Source organism: Quercus lobata, chromosome 3, assembly GCF_001633185.2.
Source record: "Quercus lobata isolate SW786 chromosome 3, ValleyOak3.0 Primary Assembly, whole genome shotgun sequence".
Taxonomy (NCBI): domain Eukaryota; kingdom Viridiplantae; phylum Streptophyta; class Magnoliopsida; order Fagales; family Fagaceae; genus Quercus; species Quercus lobata.
The window spans coordinates 3,320,181-3,335,810 of NC_044906.1; the positions used below are offsets into that span (position 1 = coordinate 3,320,181).

The following is a 15,630-nucleotide window of genomic DNA, read 5'->3' on the forward strand; positions in this document are numbered from 1 at the left end:
CTCCATGTAGCCCCAACACTTGCTTGAGAACATTTTCCAAGTCCACAAGATGTACAAATGTGCTAATTTTGCTCACAACAACTTAAACTTTTAAAAGGTTTGAACCTCTAATAGGTCGACTCACCTGAAAGGAGCTCATTATTAACAAATTTTTTATAGGTCTGAAGACTAAACCACTAACAGGTTGACTTGCCCGTAAAGATCTCTTTATTTCATCTTAGTAGAAAAAGTACAGTTTTTTTTTTTCTTTGAATTTTATCTTGTCTAGTGATAATTTTACTTTTATTCAACCTTTTATTTTTAAGTAAAATAAACCATTGAAAAAAGTTATAATAAACAATTTAGTCTTATAAAGGTGAAAGCTTCCCTTGGACTAGTTGTAGCTCGTTTCATAAAGTAGGTCTCCCACAAGGATGTGGGGTCTATACTTGTGAAGTTCACATATATGTGACTATGGGATGCTTATTTTATTTGGAAATAATTTGGGCCTTGCAAGGGGCCTAAATAGGGATTTGGATTCACTCATCTTTAAGGAAGGTGTCAATGCCATGGTGTGGGCCTTCATGTTTGTGAGAGGCCCACTATTAAGAGTTGACTTTTGGTGTGAGGCACCTAAGTGAAGACCAAAATAGTAAGAAGATTGGGTAAAAACTTGGGATGGCGTTAGGCACCTAAGTGCAGCAAATATGATGGGTTGGCCTCTATTTGTACTAAGCCATTTTTTAACATGGGTCTCATTCATTTGGTTCCCTCTTAAGCATGTATAATGAAAATTTGAAACTAAATACATACAACACAGCTTAAAAGAGTTGTTATTTACAAGGTGAATGTCCTAATTTTATTTATGAATCTTAGGTCCTACATATAAAGGTATGTATCAAACTCAAAATCTCTTATTTTGATACCAGCGGTAGTTTATCATAGTTTCAAAGTAAGAGGTATTTGTTTTTCGCTCTCGAGAAATTAGTTAGAGATCCTACTATATGTTTTTCACTCGTTAAAGATGAGCAAAGATGAGTACAAAATGCACTACTTGATTAAAACAATCCATTATTTGTCTACGAAACAACCAGTTTCACTAATAAAACTTTGTATGATTTCTTGGACTATATAATAGCCTTGTCTTAGCTCCAAAGCGCCATGACAAAGCTACTATGAGTCTACATGAGTCTCAACCTTATGGCTTATACACAACACACCAATACATTCCGGCAAACTTGTTGGTCCAATCCAATAAAGTCTATATGACACCCCCCAAAAAAGAAAAAGACTACATCACATGTTCAACAATAGAACCTTATAGAACCTACTTTGAACAACTACAATATAAATTATTTATAATGTTCTAGAATTGAATCATTAATAAATTAAAAGATTAATCTCCCTTTAAGTCATCCTCCAAGTTATCAACACCATTTTTCTCTCCTGCCTCACTTGGGCTTGCATCAGTCTACAATAAAAGAGGTTGAAATCAATGGCCCAAATGAAAAATTAATCCAAAAACATGAGCTGAAAGAAAATTAATCCCAAAACAACACAACACTACATCATAATCAAATAAACAGTCTCATTCTTAATTTCTTATCTACCAAGTATACATGCAATTGACACCAAAGTCAGAGGATCCACAAGCACAAGAACAAATTAATATCATTACTTTTCAAACCAAATTCCTTAGAAGCAAAACTAAGAAATTAAGAAGATTAAATTTGTATTTCTATTTCAGTGATTCAGTGTTATAAGCGAATGATACAATGCTTATGTAAAAAAGTAATATCAATTTGTGATTACGTATAGGAGAGATGAGCATTTTCATCACCATAGAAGAAATATAAGTTCATAAAAAATGGAAATCTATATAAGTCAGCCTTTTTTTTTTTTTTGGTTGTTGAGGGAATTATATAAGTGAACTAATTGGTAATTTGAAACAAAATAAAAAAAGCCAAAGTGGTGTGTGTATTTGTCATTTATTTATTTATTTTTGAAGCCAAACTTAAGACTAAGTTAAACTCACTGTTTTAATTTAATATATAAAGAAATCCAGTATCAAACAAACTCTGATTAAATTAGGTTTGATGTTCTTCTAACAAATTTTAATTAAATTAGCTATATTCTTTCATACAAATTCTCTAATTTAACTTTTTATTTATTTTTTTATGGGAACTTTTTTATTTTTTAATACTTAATAATTAAATGTATATCATTTTTTTTTTTTATAAAAATATTTACTATTCTAGTGCATTGTACCTATTAGCGACCATTAGTGACAAAGCAATATTAAGAATTGCAAGTGTTACGCATATATTTAATAACCTTATGTTACCTTAGAAATTAGGATATGTGACCATTGGGTCCACAGCGCATGCCACTTTCCTTTTGTCTACTCCAATGAAAATGCTTTTAAAAATTACATAAAATAAAAGCATTAGAACATTACCTTCTCAGTGAATAATTGTTGCACGCATGGAACATAGTTTTCCTCCCAAAATCTTTTTATGGCGCCATTCACATCTTCCTCTGGTAACAGTTCTCTTTGCTTTGGCCACCATTCGTTTTCGTCCAGTCCAATTTTCTTTAGCTTCGGCATGCTTAGGACTCCATTAGAGAAGATCTTCATTTCCGGGCATCTGGTCACAGTTAGATCTCCCAGTGATGGGAATTTGATGGTGCGATTACCCAAGTGGAAGCTTCTCAAACTGGGTAAATCATCAAGGTACAAAGAATTCAATTGATTGAAACAAATCTCATCTCCTGCTTCACCTTCTCCCTCGTTTATGACTATTTCTCACATTCTTTTGCATCCATATAAATCCAATTCTTTGAGTTGGACCAAACTTTTGACTGTTGAGGAAGTTGCTAAACTAATCAACCCATGACATTTCCATACTCTCAAAATGTTTAAATTTCGGAAATGCATTGAGGATGGAAATAAATTTTTTAATCTACCGCATTCTGATACTTTCAGAATCTCCAAATTTTGAAATGCCCTACCTTGTTCAGAGTTTTCCTTCCACAAAAGCATCAACTTGGGCATTTTATATAGATACAACTCTGTCAAACGTTCAAACGTCCCAGCATATTGTCCTTCGTTATCGAAGAAAAGATTAGTGACAGAAAGAGACTTAAGATAGCGTAATCCTTCAACAAATACCGAAGGGACTGCTATCAATTTATCGTCTTTGCCGTACAAGCTGAGAACTTCTAGTTTGCAAAAGAACTCTCCAAAAAGTCGACCATTTGTCTGATTCATGGTTTCATTCCAATCCAAATCCAATTCTTTCAAGTTAGGGAATGTATCCTGGGAAAGATGGAAGTATTGAACAAAAGAAAGCAGAAGTTAGCGTTCTCTAAGCAAGTTTGGGATAATATTCCCAACAATTTCAAGTGGGACTGAATGTATGTAAATCAAGTGGCTATCTAGAGAGGGAGAGCAACGTGCATCGATGCATCTCCATTTATTATCCTATGTAATAATTATATATAACATTTTCTTAGGTGGATGTGAATTCCCATCTCCCCCGTAAAGGTAACTCATTCCTATATAGTTGTTATACAAGATACTACCTCTTACATGTTTTATAGTTTCTTTTTAAGGGATTTGCTTCCAAACAAGATAACACAAACACAAAAGTATGAGTGCATGAATGCACAGTTTATTTTATTTTATTTTTTAAATTATTTTTAGGAAAGATAAAATATAAAAAAGATCTTATTGATCAATTCAAGATACTAATTGATTTTTCGTGTAAGTAGATTTAAACTCAAATCTCTTATTTGAGTATAAAATATTTTACCAATTAAACTAATTGAAACCTACAAGAAAAATTCTTAATTTAAAATATTAATAACTACATATGAAATCCTAATTCGATTGAAAGAAAATCTTTTTATATAAGGTTTTATCATTTGGACATCTCAATTAAGTCTTACATAATTTTTTCAAACAATATAAATAAATAAATAAATAAATAAATAAATATATATATATATATATATATAATTTCTTGTGCCGAGCATTTACTCTTTTTTTTTTTTTTTATAAGAGTTCCGAGCATTTAATTAATGTAGCCTTTTTTGTTTGGAGGTTGGCTAAATGTAACTCTGTTTGTTTGAGCAAGAATTGCTCAGCTAAAATTTAGTATGAATAGCTTCAACACAACTATGGTATAGCTGGAAATTAGGCTCCTATAATCCAACTACTATATGTACTCCGGCTAGTCTTTTTGTTTTTTGTTTTTTTATAAGCCGACTAGTTTTTTAAATATTAACCAACTGTTATTAATTTTAATTTTTTGATTATTTTAGAATAATTACACTAAGTGTCATATCCCTGTTAACAGAGAAACAGAGAAACAAGTACAAATTCATACCTTTTCAATAAGAAATAGGGGCTGCTGAATCGAAACATGATGGCCCAACTCATTTGTGTTTGGGAAGCTCAATTCATTCAAAGCAACAGTCTTCACTTTGTTGCATTTGCGTATTGTCAAAATTTTCAGCGATGGCCACTCTGAAGTGTGCTTTCCGGGATAGAAACACTTGAGTTTAGGCAGCAATTCAAGACTTAGAAAGTTTATTCGTGGGAACACAAACTTAGTCATTGTTTCCAATCCTTCTTCCAAAGCAACGATTTCCTCCATTAATCCACAATCATATATAGTTAGACTCTCAAGTTGTTTAAGACTTTTGGCCACCGAGAGTGGAAAAAGACTTTTCAAAGTTTTACATTGAAAAACTTGAACTCGATGCAGATTTTGAAATGTTAAAATTGCTTCAAGATCTGAAGTCCATACATGCTTGAGTTTCGGTAAATTGATTAAAGTCAAGTTTCTTAACTGAGTGGATCCCTTATCACATATTTCATCAACATTTGCCCCTCTAACCTCAAATACCTCTTCTACATAATTGCAACCACTTTTCCGCAAGTTTTTGAGATTCTGGAGTCTTCTCAACATATTAGGCGGAAAAATGTTCATTAGATTTTCACAATTGTAAACATGCAATATTTGTAGTTTGCAAAAAGAATCTGGATCGACTTGGTTGTGCCACAACATCTTCAGGTTATCTAAGCCTTCAATGTATATTTTCTCCAAGTTAGAAAATGCTACCTACAATTCACATATAGTTATTGAGTCAATTAGCATATATTTATATTGCCTAACATAGTGGTAATTAAATGGGGACATGAAGCAGGCTAATAAAAGAAAAAGAAAAAGAAAAGAAAAAAAGAAAAGAGAAATAAACCAGCCTTATCATTGAAGAGAGATTGTGTGGCCATACAGAAGTTTGTTACTTAAAGTTCTTTCTAAAATGTGATGTCTGTGCTCATGAAATAAAGATGATTTTGCTTTTCAGGAAGAAAAATCCATTTTAAATCTTAAGTAAAATCTGGTTTTGGTGAAAATTATTTAGCTCAGAGATTATATATATATATATATATATATATATATCATACAAATATATTACGAATTGGGCTTAAGTCACATAATGAGAAATAGTTAATCGTTGTGCACTAATGATAAAGAGAATAAGTGGTTAAGATAACGTAGTTGAGCTCATATCTAGCCCATAGAGTTAGGCCTTTGGGGTTAAATATGTTTTTATATGTTATATTAACTACACAGTTGAAGACTCTCCAAAATGCTTATCTCCCTAACATGTTTATCAAATGATCACTATTATCACATTTACTCCAAATAATTATCTTTAATTTATGATATCCAACAATTATCTCTAATACAGACTTTTTTTTTTTTGAGAAATATCTCTAATACAGACTTCATAAGTGATATTGTGTATAACAAATAACCATTTTAATTTTCCCTAGACGATCATTTGTGGCGGTATGCCACCCCACCAGCATAAACCCCTGGCACTCTTATCAATGATTAAGGCATTACAAACACATAAAAAGCTGCGTTTTCTGAGGGGGAAAAAAAAAAAAAAACCCTAAAATATTACCAAAAAAGAAAAATCAAAATAGGAGTAGAGAATGACTAAAACTGATAGTTTTGATCTAGTCTTGTTTTCAAAAATGAATCTATCACTTAAATAAATCTTGTTATTCTTCCTGACATTATAAACATATATATGTATGAGACACTTACTAACAAAACAGTGAAATATCGGTTTCATGCTCAACTTAAAATATGTGCATATGTGAAGATTATCAAATTCAGTAAAATATATCATATTTTAATGATACCTTTTCGTTGAAAAGTAGTTGAGAATCAACATCAGAATAGAAACCCATCAAATTTGGTAAATTTCGTAGGGTCAAAGAACGCAATTGAGAGAAGTCCATTGTATTTGTTTTGATGTCGTCAGTGATGTTGTCAACTTGAATCTCATGTTTTCTTTCCTTTGCAACAATTGCACGCATTACCTTGCAATTCTCGATCACTATTTCTTGAAGTTGCGAAAAGCATCCAAGAATGGTTAGGGAAAAGACAAATATCAACCCATCACAATTGCTCACTTCTAACTTTTTCAAGCTGTGGAAAGAACCCATTGCAAGTTGGTCATGGTCATGGCATATCTTTTCCAAATTTATCATATTATCTAGAGAAAGAAACTCCAAGAGAGGAAAGACAACACATTGAACCCCCATCAAGTTAATGATGTATTGAATCTCAGCGCTGTTTCGAACATAAAGATGCTTCAATTGTGGAAAACCTTCCTTGTCAACTTCGTAAATAATATTTTTAATACCATCCTTAGGAGCCAGATCAAGATATTCACACCTTTTCAATAAAATTATAATCCCATCCTCTGCTTGAAATCTTCTATCAAGTTCAAGTTTCATCATTTTTGAGAATTTAAACTCATCAACACTATCACTTTCCCTATCCCATTTCCAATCATTGCCTATTAATATTTCATATCTTTCCAATTTCTCAAAAAGCAAGGCTTTAGGTAGAATCTTAGCATTAGGAATATGTATACATAATGTGGTCAAGAGTGACAAATGATCCAGCTCTGAGACCCTAGCATTGTTTCTTTCTGTGCTTTCTCCATCAACCTGCCATTGATTGAAACTACTCTTCATATATAATTCTTCTAACCTTTTAAGGTTTGACAATACACTGGGTGGAATAACTTCAAGTTCAGTGCATCTTTTCAAATCCAACAATTGAAGGTAAGTCAATTGACCAATTTCAATAGGCAACCGTTTGATGTTGGACCCTGATAGGATAAGAGCTTTCAAATTCTTTAATTCTCCTATTATAGCCACATCTTCTAACTCACACTTATTCAAAACCAATGATTGGAGGTTGTGAAGACATGAAAGGGATGAAGGAAGTGAAAGGCAGGCTTCAAACAAAACTAAAACTTTGAGCTCTTTCGTCCCTTCAAAAAAGTGATTAGGGATTGCCGAAGAATTGCCTTTATCACCCAACAAAATGAAGTTAAGTTGTGGACATTCCAACCTTTTAGGAAGATCACTAAACTTAACATCGAAAAGTGCAATCCCAATGGAATCTTTCAAGTTTTTCATATTTGACCATTTTTCCGAATCATTGGAACTTCTTATGGTTAACATTTCCTTATCTTTGTCTGCAATATAAATTGCAACATCACGAATGACGTCATGCATTTTAAATGTACCACTACCATCACCTTCCAACAACAAGCAAGAATCTTTTAGACTTTCAACCAATGTGTGGACCATGTTTCTCACTTCTTCCATTGTATAAACATCTTGAAAGAAATCCAAACCCACCAAAATTCTCCATAACAAAGCTATTGGTATGACCATATCTTCTTCAAATAAACTGCAAAACAAGAATAACGATTGCGCTTCCTTAGGTAAAAAATTATAGCTCAACTTTATACCTTGGTATACCTTGTCATGCATTCCTTTGATATGCGTTGGATTTGCCCTTTTTAACTGTCGCAAGGCATCCTTCCAAACATTCGGTTTCTTTTGATTTTTCAGTGCATTCGCAACTGTTGTAATGGCAATCGGTAAGCCGGCACATTCTTTGACAAGCTCAACCATGGTAGATTGGAAATTCAAGTTTTCAGCTAAATCACCCACTATCTTTGAAAACAAGTATTTTGCTTCATCATTTGATAAAACTCCAACAGAGAATATCTCCTGAGCATCCATATCCGTGCCTAATACATCTCGAAATCTAGACGTCAGCAATAGTTTGCTTCCTTTGTGATCATCCCCAAACGAAATTCCATGAGCCTCCAAGTCAATCTTATTCCAAATATCATCCATAATCAAAAGAATCTTCTCTTTCTTCAACCGCTCACATAGCAAATGTGCTTTTTGAAAATCAGTGTCCTCATCCTGAAACTTCAACTCTAATTCTTTTGCAATGTCTTTTTGAATTTGTTTCAAGTTTGGAGTTTGGGATACAACTACTGTAACGACCCTTTCAAATAACTTGTCTTCTATGGCTTGTTTAGCAATTTTTCCAACAAGCATGGTCTTGCCCAAGCCGCCCATCCCACAAACTCCAATGGCACGGATATTATCATCTGTTAGAGCCTTCATCACCCCATCGAAAATTAACTTTCTTGATTCAAAGTCTTCATAACCTTTAGTAGAAATTGAAGTACCTCCTGGTATAGGGACACGATGGCCAACTGTCTTGAACGTGCCCTTACCCTTGATATCCTTAACGGCCAATTCCAACTTGTGCGCTCTTCTGCCAAGCTGATAACGAGTCTTCAAATTAAAACAGCGCCCATTGCAACACTTCAACTTTACTTGGCCTTCCTCTTCAAAGAATTTTTGTGCCTTTATAGTGATCTCCTCAACACTTGTTAGCCACCCCTGGACCTCATCTTCAATTTCTTCTACGTTCTTTTGAGCAGCTTCGACCTTTTGTTGCACACTATTTTTAGCAACTTTGAGATCTACAACCTCGCTCCTGAGATTGTCAACATTTTTTTTGTAGCAAATCAGATAACCCATCTGACGCCCGACTGCTCCAATTGTGTAATCCACAATTTTTTCAAAGATCACTTGAAAGGACGCCGTAAGAATCTCCATTTTTCGCTTCTGATTGGTATGCTTTTTTTGGTTTCTGGGTTGGGCTGTTGTCCTGCGAGTGGAAAGGCCCAATAATAAACGATGAAAACGGTGAAAGTGTAATCTAATTGAAAGAGAAAAGAAGCCAATGCAATGACATTACTTACCTCTCTGTCTTGAAATATTAATATGAAGATAATTGGTCTTCTATTGTCTGCGTGTGGGCTGTGAGTGCGATGCAAAGGAAAGCTGAAAGCTGACAATTTCCACCAAAAAAAAAAAAAAAACGTTAAACCAAGTTAATCGAAAATTAAATGATGATGTATGATTATTTTATTTTAGAAAAAATTTTGTGGCTTATAACTTATAAGTGCACCTGCACTGGTGCTTGTATATAGAAAACCACATTTTAGCTAACTTAGTGCAAAATTCACCCATATCATGTTATATAAAATTGTATAAAAATACATAATTACTACACTAAGTTATGGAACTAATGTGACAAGTTGTAATAAAGAGGGAGGCAAATAGCAATGAATTATTAATGGTACGTAGTAGGCATCTACTTTGATCAATTTATCTTTTTTTTACTAACATTTATATGGAAATAAAAATGTATGGCAGCATTATTTTCACTTTTTTTTTTTAGTAGAAAAAATAGTAAACGTTATTCATCCCAGTGGTGGAGCCAGGAATTTGTATTTGGAGGGCCAAATATAAAATAAGATTAATATTTTTTTTCCTAACCATACTATATGTATATATCTATACTATGTACAATAGTTGAATGAGATTATTAAAAATTGCTAAAAGACATATAAGAACAAAAAATTTGTCAAGAATCTTGTAAACTTAGCTTACATCTCATGGTATTTCTAAGAGATACATCTAAAAGTTCAAATTTTCCAATTTTTTGTTATAATTATTCAATTTATCAAAAATAACAAACAATTATTGAATAAGTACAAAACCATATAATAATAACCATTACGGCATTACCTATTCACCCAAAACAAAAAACACTCACTTACATATATAATCGTTTATTATATTTATATATTATTAATTTAATAACAAATGACAAGTCGTAGAAAAGTCATACTAAAAAGTATTGCACTATTGCAAATAGTAATGCTTTTGCTTTTGAAGACAAACCATACATGTGTAGGACATGGACCAAATTGTAATCTCAAATTTGTCACAAAAATCTTGTCTAAACTTCCAAGTCTTTAAGTTTAAACGTCTAGCATAAAAGGTATGACCTGAGACCGTGAGACAAAGTACCAAAGAAGATAAAAATAAAAAATAAAACAACAAACCAGATCAAGGAATCACACAAACAGAGAGAGAGAAGAGAGAGGGGAGAGAATTAGAGAAAGAAAAGAGTCAAAGGCTCACCTGTGGTGGGTGACACTGGGGTTTACCTATCTCATATCTGTTCAGATGCAGATATGATGGAGGTGTTCGACTATGTGGCCCGTGATTTCTCTAGAATGAAGAAGAGATCTTCTCGCTGTCAAATCCAAAAGTGCAAAGCCCAAAGGTTATTCAATGAAAATAGAGAAAAAATTAGAATCTTATTTTTTATTTTTTAAGTAGTTATAAATTATTATTAGTTCTCATTTTGGTCTATTATTAACATTATTTTTTTTTACCTACTTGATATCTTGGTTTTGTTGTGAAATTATTGTAAAAATATTGTGTTTTTAACATTTTTTTTTATATAAAAATCATATCCAAAAATTGGGAGGGGGGCCCGGTGCCAACATTTTCTTAGAAAAATTTGGCTCCGCCACTGATTCATCCAATATCATGTTATTCAATGAGAAGGAGAAAATGACATTCTTCTAACCAAACAATGGTCTTCTCATTCTCTTTTTATGCATTAGCAAGAGTTAGATTAATGCGATTATATCTTAAAGGAACAGTAACAAAGAATATACTAACAAATTGTTCACAAATCAGCTTAATATTTTCCAAGATCCAGACCACTACCAAAGAACAGATCCTTTCCGAGTTCAAGAGATCTACCAATTCAATAAAATAACATTCCACAATAATATTTGAGAAGCTATTTTGTCATTTTGTAGTAGTTATTATCATATATCCTTTATCGGATCCATCATTTAAAGAAATTGGTCTACGAATAACAAAAAAATAAAATCGAATTTAGTATGATTTTTTTTGGGATAAATATAATATCAATTCTAATAGGTAATTAGGCTCTTGAAATGTAAGTTCTCATGCCGTTTGGTGTCCTAACTCCCTTTTTTATATAATGGACATGGTTACCCAATTACCAATAGCATACATGATAAACTAGTTTCTTTAAACAAGGGAAAAAGAAGAAGTTAAGTTTCTGTTTTGATGACAAAAATTGCACAGTTTTATAATTTTATTGTTGAGTGGAACTACCTAGTTTCTCTTATTGGAGAACCTGAGATTTTAAACCTCCCTTCATTCCCTCTCATTTTTGTCCTTGAAAAGATATGGGGGATTTGCAAGATTTTTAAAATCGTTAAGTTCATTCTATTGTAATAAAGTCTGTATGTCTCAAGACCAAAAAAAAAAAAAAACTATTATGGAAATTACTATTAGAATTGATACTTTCTTTAAATTCTAAAGTTTAATACTTTCTTTCCTTAACTACTCGTATGCCTTCTTTTTTTCTTTTTTTCTTTTTAATGTCAGCTATTACATCCTTAATTAGGCACCAATAGGAACGGTTATTACTTATTAAAACCACAATTACTGACCCATCAAAAAAAAAAAAGAACCACAATTACTGAGATAAAAAGAAAAAAAAAATTACAACCACAATAAAGCAAGAACCATGTGGAAGGACAAATGAGAAAAAAGAAATAAGAAGGTACCTTGTTTTCAAGAGCAGCTTCTTTTCCACTCGGACAGTCTTTCTGCTGAGTATCAGTAAACTAAATAGTTGATGATACTTTCTTCTTTTCCCTTTGTTACAAGTCTTGATAAGTAGAGCAAATTAAAATTAAAATTTATATAACAAAAACATAAATCAGAGAAACAAACTGTAACAAAAAGAGGAATGAATGGATAGCATAAGCGAAGAAGATCAAGCAAGGACAAAATAAAGGTAACAAAAATAAAAGAAGTACCACTCTCCTTCACACTACAATTTTAGCAGTTTTCTCTTCTACTCCTTTGGCTTAGCAGATCAAGGATAGTCGCTATAGTAACTAAGAGCAGCGGTGACGAGCTAAAAATACATCACTCTTTTTTTTTTTTTTTTTGGTATTTATTAAAAGAACCGGAGCAAAGCAAAACCAAACTAACAAGAGAATGACTACAACGAAAATTAACGGTGTATAATAGAAAGTATCAAACTGTTTGTTTTGAGAAGTGGAGCAAAACAAAACCAAAATGAGAGGGCAAAGAGAGACAACACGGAAGATGCTGCGAAAATTAATTCAGAGGACAAATGAAATGAAGGAAAGTAGAGTAGGAAAGGTCTTTCAAAAGGACAGAAGAGAGTTTCTTTTCTTGCTCATTAACTTTTTGTTTTTTTATTGAATACTTTATTACGACTGCTTCATTATAATTGTTCTTAATTATCATTTCAAAATGCTGGTTAGTTATTGGAATATTGAATAATGCTAGGGATATAAATTATTTTATGAAATTTTTTACAAATTGTTGATGTGGTGAGTAATTATTGGTGAATAAAAAAGTGATATTAATGGTAGGCTTAGATGAAAACCAATAAAAAATTGACCACATCAATATTTTGTAAAAATATTGTAAAATAATTTGTAACTATAGCATTATTTTAGTTTTTAACATAGACAAGTTTAAATATCAAATATCTTACTCGACGATAAGTATTGATTGAACTAGTTCGAACTTAACTTCTCAAAAACTTTAGATTTTTTTTTAATCTTATTTTAAATAAATCTAAAACTTTAGATCTTAGGCACCCTTTACCTTGTCAGATATTAAAAAAGAAAAAAGAAAAAGAAGTCTCTGAATTTCACTTAAACTTAATCACAGAATCCTGTTCTTGGTCAGTTTTCTGATGTCATCACCCACCAAACCTAATAAATCTGTGGTTAAGCGTTTTGTATTTTTTTTTTTTTTTTTTCCTGAATGGTTTAGCGTTTTCTATTTGACAATTCAATCTTTGTCTGAGTTATCTTCCATTAAGATATAATGCTTCAGGGACAAACTTTATATGTAAAAGGAAAAGAATATTGAAGAACAGGATAGAACTCACAATTCGGCCGGATCAAGTCTAAACTGAGCATTCTCATCTATCTCCCTAAAATAGGGTGTGAGACCAATTTAGGAAAATAAAATATATAAATAAATAAATAAAAGTGAGAGAAATAATAAAATAAACAACTTGATGTACTATTTTAATAAATAATAAAAATCATTCCCTCAAACAATTATTTTGTTCTTTTTTGTGTTTTATTAACCAAAATAAAGAAAATTTGATGTTTTGAAAAGTGAGAAAAATAATAAACAATAATATTTTAATGTATCAGGATATAGGATAGATAATCAAATATAAATGTTTTGAAAAGTGGTTAGTTAAAATAGAAAATGTAATTTTATTTTTTTTCTAAAATTGAGATGAAATTTTAGGAAGGCCAAGGTGAGTCTTCTAATGCCAGAACACAAAACATTTAGTGGGGCATTTTTTCTAGACTAAAAATAAAATTAGGAGGACAATATATAAAAGCACATGTATATTACATTTTTTTTTTTTATATAGTTTCTATGAATACAATTCCTATGCAAAATTATGGAGAAATTACATTTTACCATCCTAAATTATACTTCTGATTACACTTTACACTCTAAACTTTTCAAATGCATATTTTGCATCCTAAACTATGATTCTTGTTACACTTTACACCCCGATATTAAATTGAGTGTTAACTTGGATGGATAAGTATGACACTACATGAAAAGACCTAATTGACCATCTTCCCAATGCTTAAAAACAAAAAAGTAAATTACACTTTACCACCCTAAACTATATTTCTAATTATACTTTGCATTTTAAACTTTGAATTTCCATCAAAGTTAACAGCAAACTTAACGTCGAGATGCAAAGTATAACAATGTTCATAGTTTAGGGTACAAAACGTATATTTGAAAAGTTTAGGGTACAAAGTGTAATGTGGGTTATAGTTTAGAGTGGTAAAGTATCATTTCTCCTAAAATCATCGTAAAAAGATATTTTGAACCAAATCCTGATATAGACAGAAAATATTTAATTGCCCGTTGGGTGAGTACAAAAAAATTAATTATCAATTCTTGAGATAAATACAAAATTTGTCCAAAAGAATTGTGCACCTATGAACTAGGTCAAACAACTTATATTAACATTCTTCAAAAATAAAAAAAGACGTAAACGATAATGAAAATTTGAGATTTCAATTGAAAGGGAGAAAAATATAGGTTTATTATTTTTTATTTATTTCTTATTTGGTAAAATACATATGATAAAATGTCTATTGAATCCACAATCCTATTTAAATGGCATTTGAGCCAAAGATAATTCGCTACAAAGAATTGCGTAGGTGTTCACATGTCACTCCCACCTTAAGTTGAAAAACAAAAGCACTATATGGTTTTTCTCATTGGCATTGAACATTTCCAAGGTTATTTTCACCTAATACTATATTGACAAATTAATACATTCAAGTTAAATTTACATGTATATATATATCTCGCCAAAAAGTATGTATAAAGATTGAGCATACAACTATATTTGTGAGATTTATACTACACTTCAAATTTAAGCTGGAAAATCTCAAAAGATTGGTGCAGTAGTTTTCCACTCATAAAATTCAAGAAGTCCTATATTTAAATATTTTAAGCAACATATTAGGATTACTCATAAGAGATTCATTGTTTTAATTACCTAATGTATATTAGACTGAAGATTACATGCATGTGGAGTAGTTAAGTATACAAAGAGTTCTAAACACTTGAGAGTAAACAAAAAATAAGCATGGAAGTTTTTGTCCCATTTCCTTATTTGTGCATAGTATTGGTGATCAATCAATGCTACGCTATTCGTTGGCTTTACAATTATTGTTGTTTAGCTTTTTGAAAATTCTGGATCCACATGATCGATGTGGAACGAATCTTTTGAATTCTAAATAGGAAAATGCCAAAGAGTCATGGGACATGTCCGACAGGAGCTTATAACTTTTATTTTTTCGTTGTCTTTTTCCCTTCTTTCACATTACTTTTCTTCACCATATTGGATAGTGAGAGGCAGAATGATTGAGTTGGTTAAAGTACACTATTATTATTATTTTTATTTTTCCAGTCTTTACTCTTTCCCCCTTCTTTCCCTTTGCTTTCTTCATCGAATTCATTAGGTGGTGCCATAGAGGGAGGCTGGATTATTGAGTTGATTAAAAGTACACTATTTTTCTTATTTGAAGCATCTTAAAGTTGATCAAAGCCTACGTTTGTGTTTCATAAGATTACTGTAAATAGATTTTTAAATTATGATATAATATATTAAAATACAACTTTTGTACTTAAATTTTTTGTTATTTTATTTTAATCTTTTATATTTCAAAATTTTTATTTTTCATATTTGATTTTGTTTTATATTGGCCATCTTGTCTATTTCCATTTGTAAT

The 15,630-nt window shown here is 31.4% G+C and overlaps 1 protein-coding gene across 2 annotated transcripts; it reads right to left on the bottom strand.

Annotated features, from left to right (window-relative positions):
- Window positions 1–1,007: 1,007 nt before the first annotated feature.
- On the bottom strand, window positions 1,008–12,578 carry LOC115981601 (probable disease resistance protein At4g27220). Of its 2 annotated transcripts, XM_031103875.1 has the most exons (8): window positions 12,118–12,578; window positions 11,863–11,966; window positions 10,388–10,502; window positions 9,157–9,245; window positions 6,206–9,062; window positions 4,371–5,108; window positions 2,438–3,298; window positions 1,008–1,450 (listed from the first exon to the last, which is right to left on the bottom strand). In XM_031103875.1, the coding sequence occupies exons 5-7, from the start codon at window positions 9,008–9,010 to the stop codon at window positions 2,786–2,788; spliced, it is 4,056 nt and encodes a 1,351-aa protein (XP_030959735.1). In that variant the 5' UTR covers window positions 9,011–9,062; window positions 9,157–9,245; window positions 10,388–10,502; window positions 11,863–11,966; window positions 12,118–12,578; the 3' UTR covers window positions 1,008–1,450; window positions 2,438–2,785. The 2 variants fall into 2 exon arrangements, with proteins under 2 accessions (XP_030959735.1, XP_030959736.1); XM_031103876.1 differs by having other exon boundaries at window positions 11,863–12,578.
- Between the last annotated feature and the right edge of the window lie 3,052 nt (window positions 12,579–15,630).

Coding starts and splice junctions, on each gene's coding strand:
- LOC115981601 (XM_031103875.1), bottom strand. CDS start 9,010: ATGGAGATTCTTACGGCGTCCTTTCAAGTGATCTTTGAAAAAATTGTG. Junction 5,109..6,205: donor AACTACTTTTCAACGAAAAG/GTATCATTAAAA, acceptor TGTGAATTGTAG/GTAGCATTTTCTAACTTGGA. Junction 3,299..4,370: donor CCCTATTTCTTATTGAAAAG/GTATGAATTTGT, acceptor CATCTTTCCCAG/GATACATTCCCTAACTTGAA.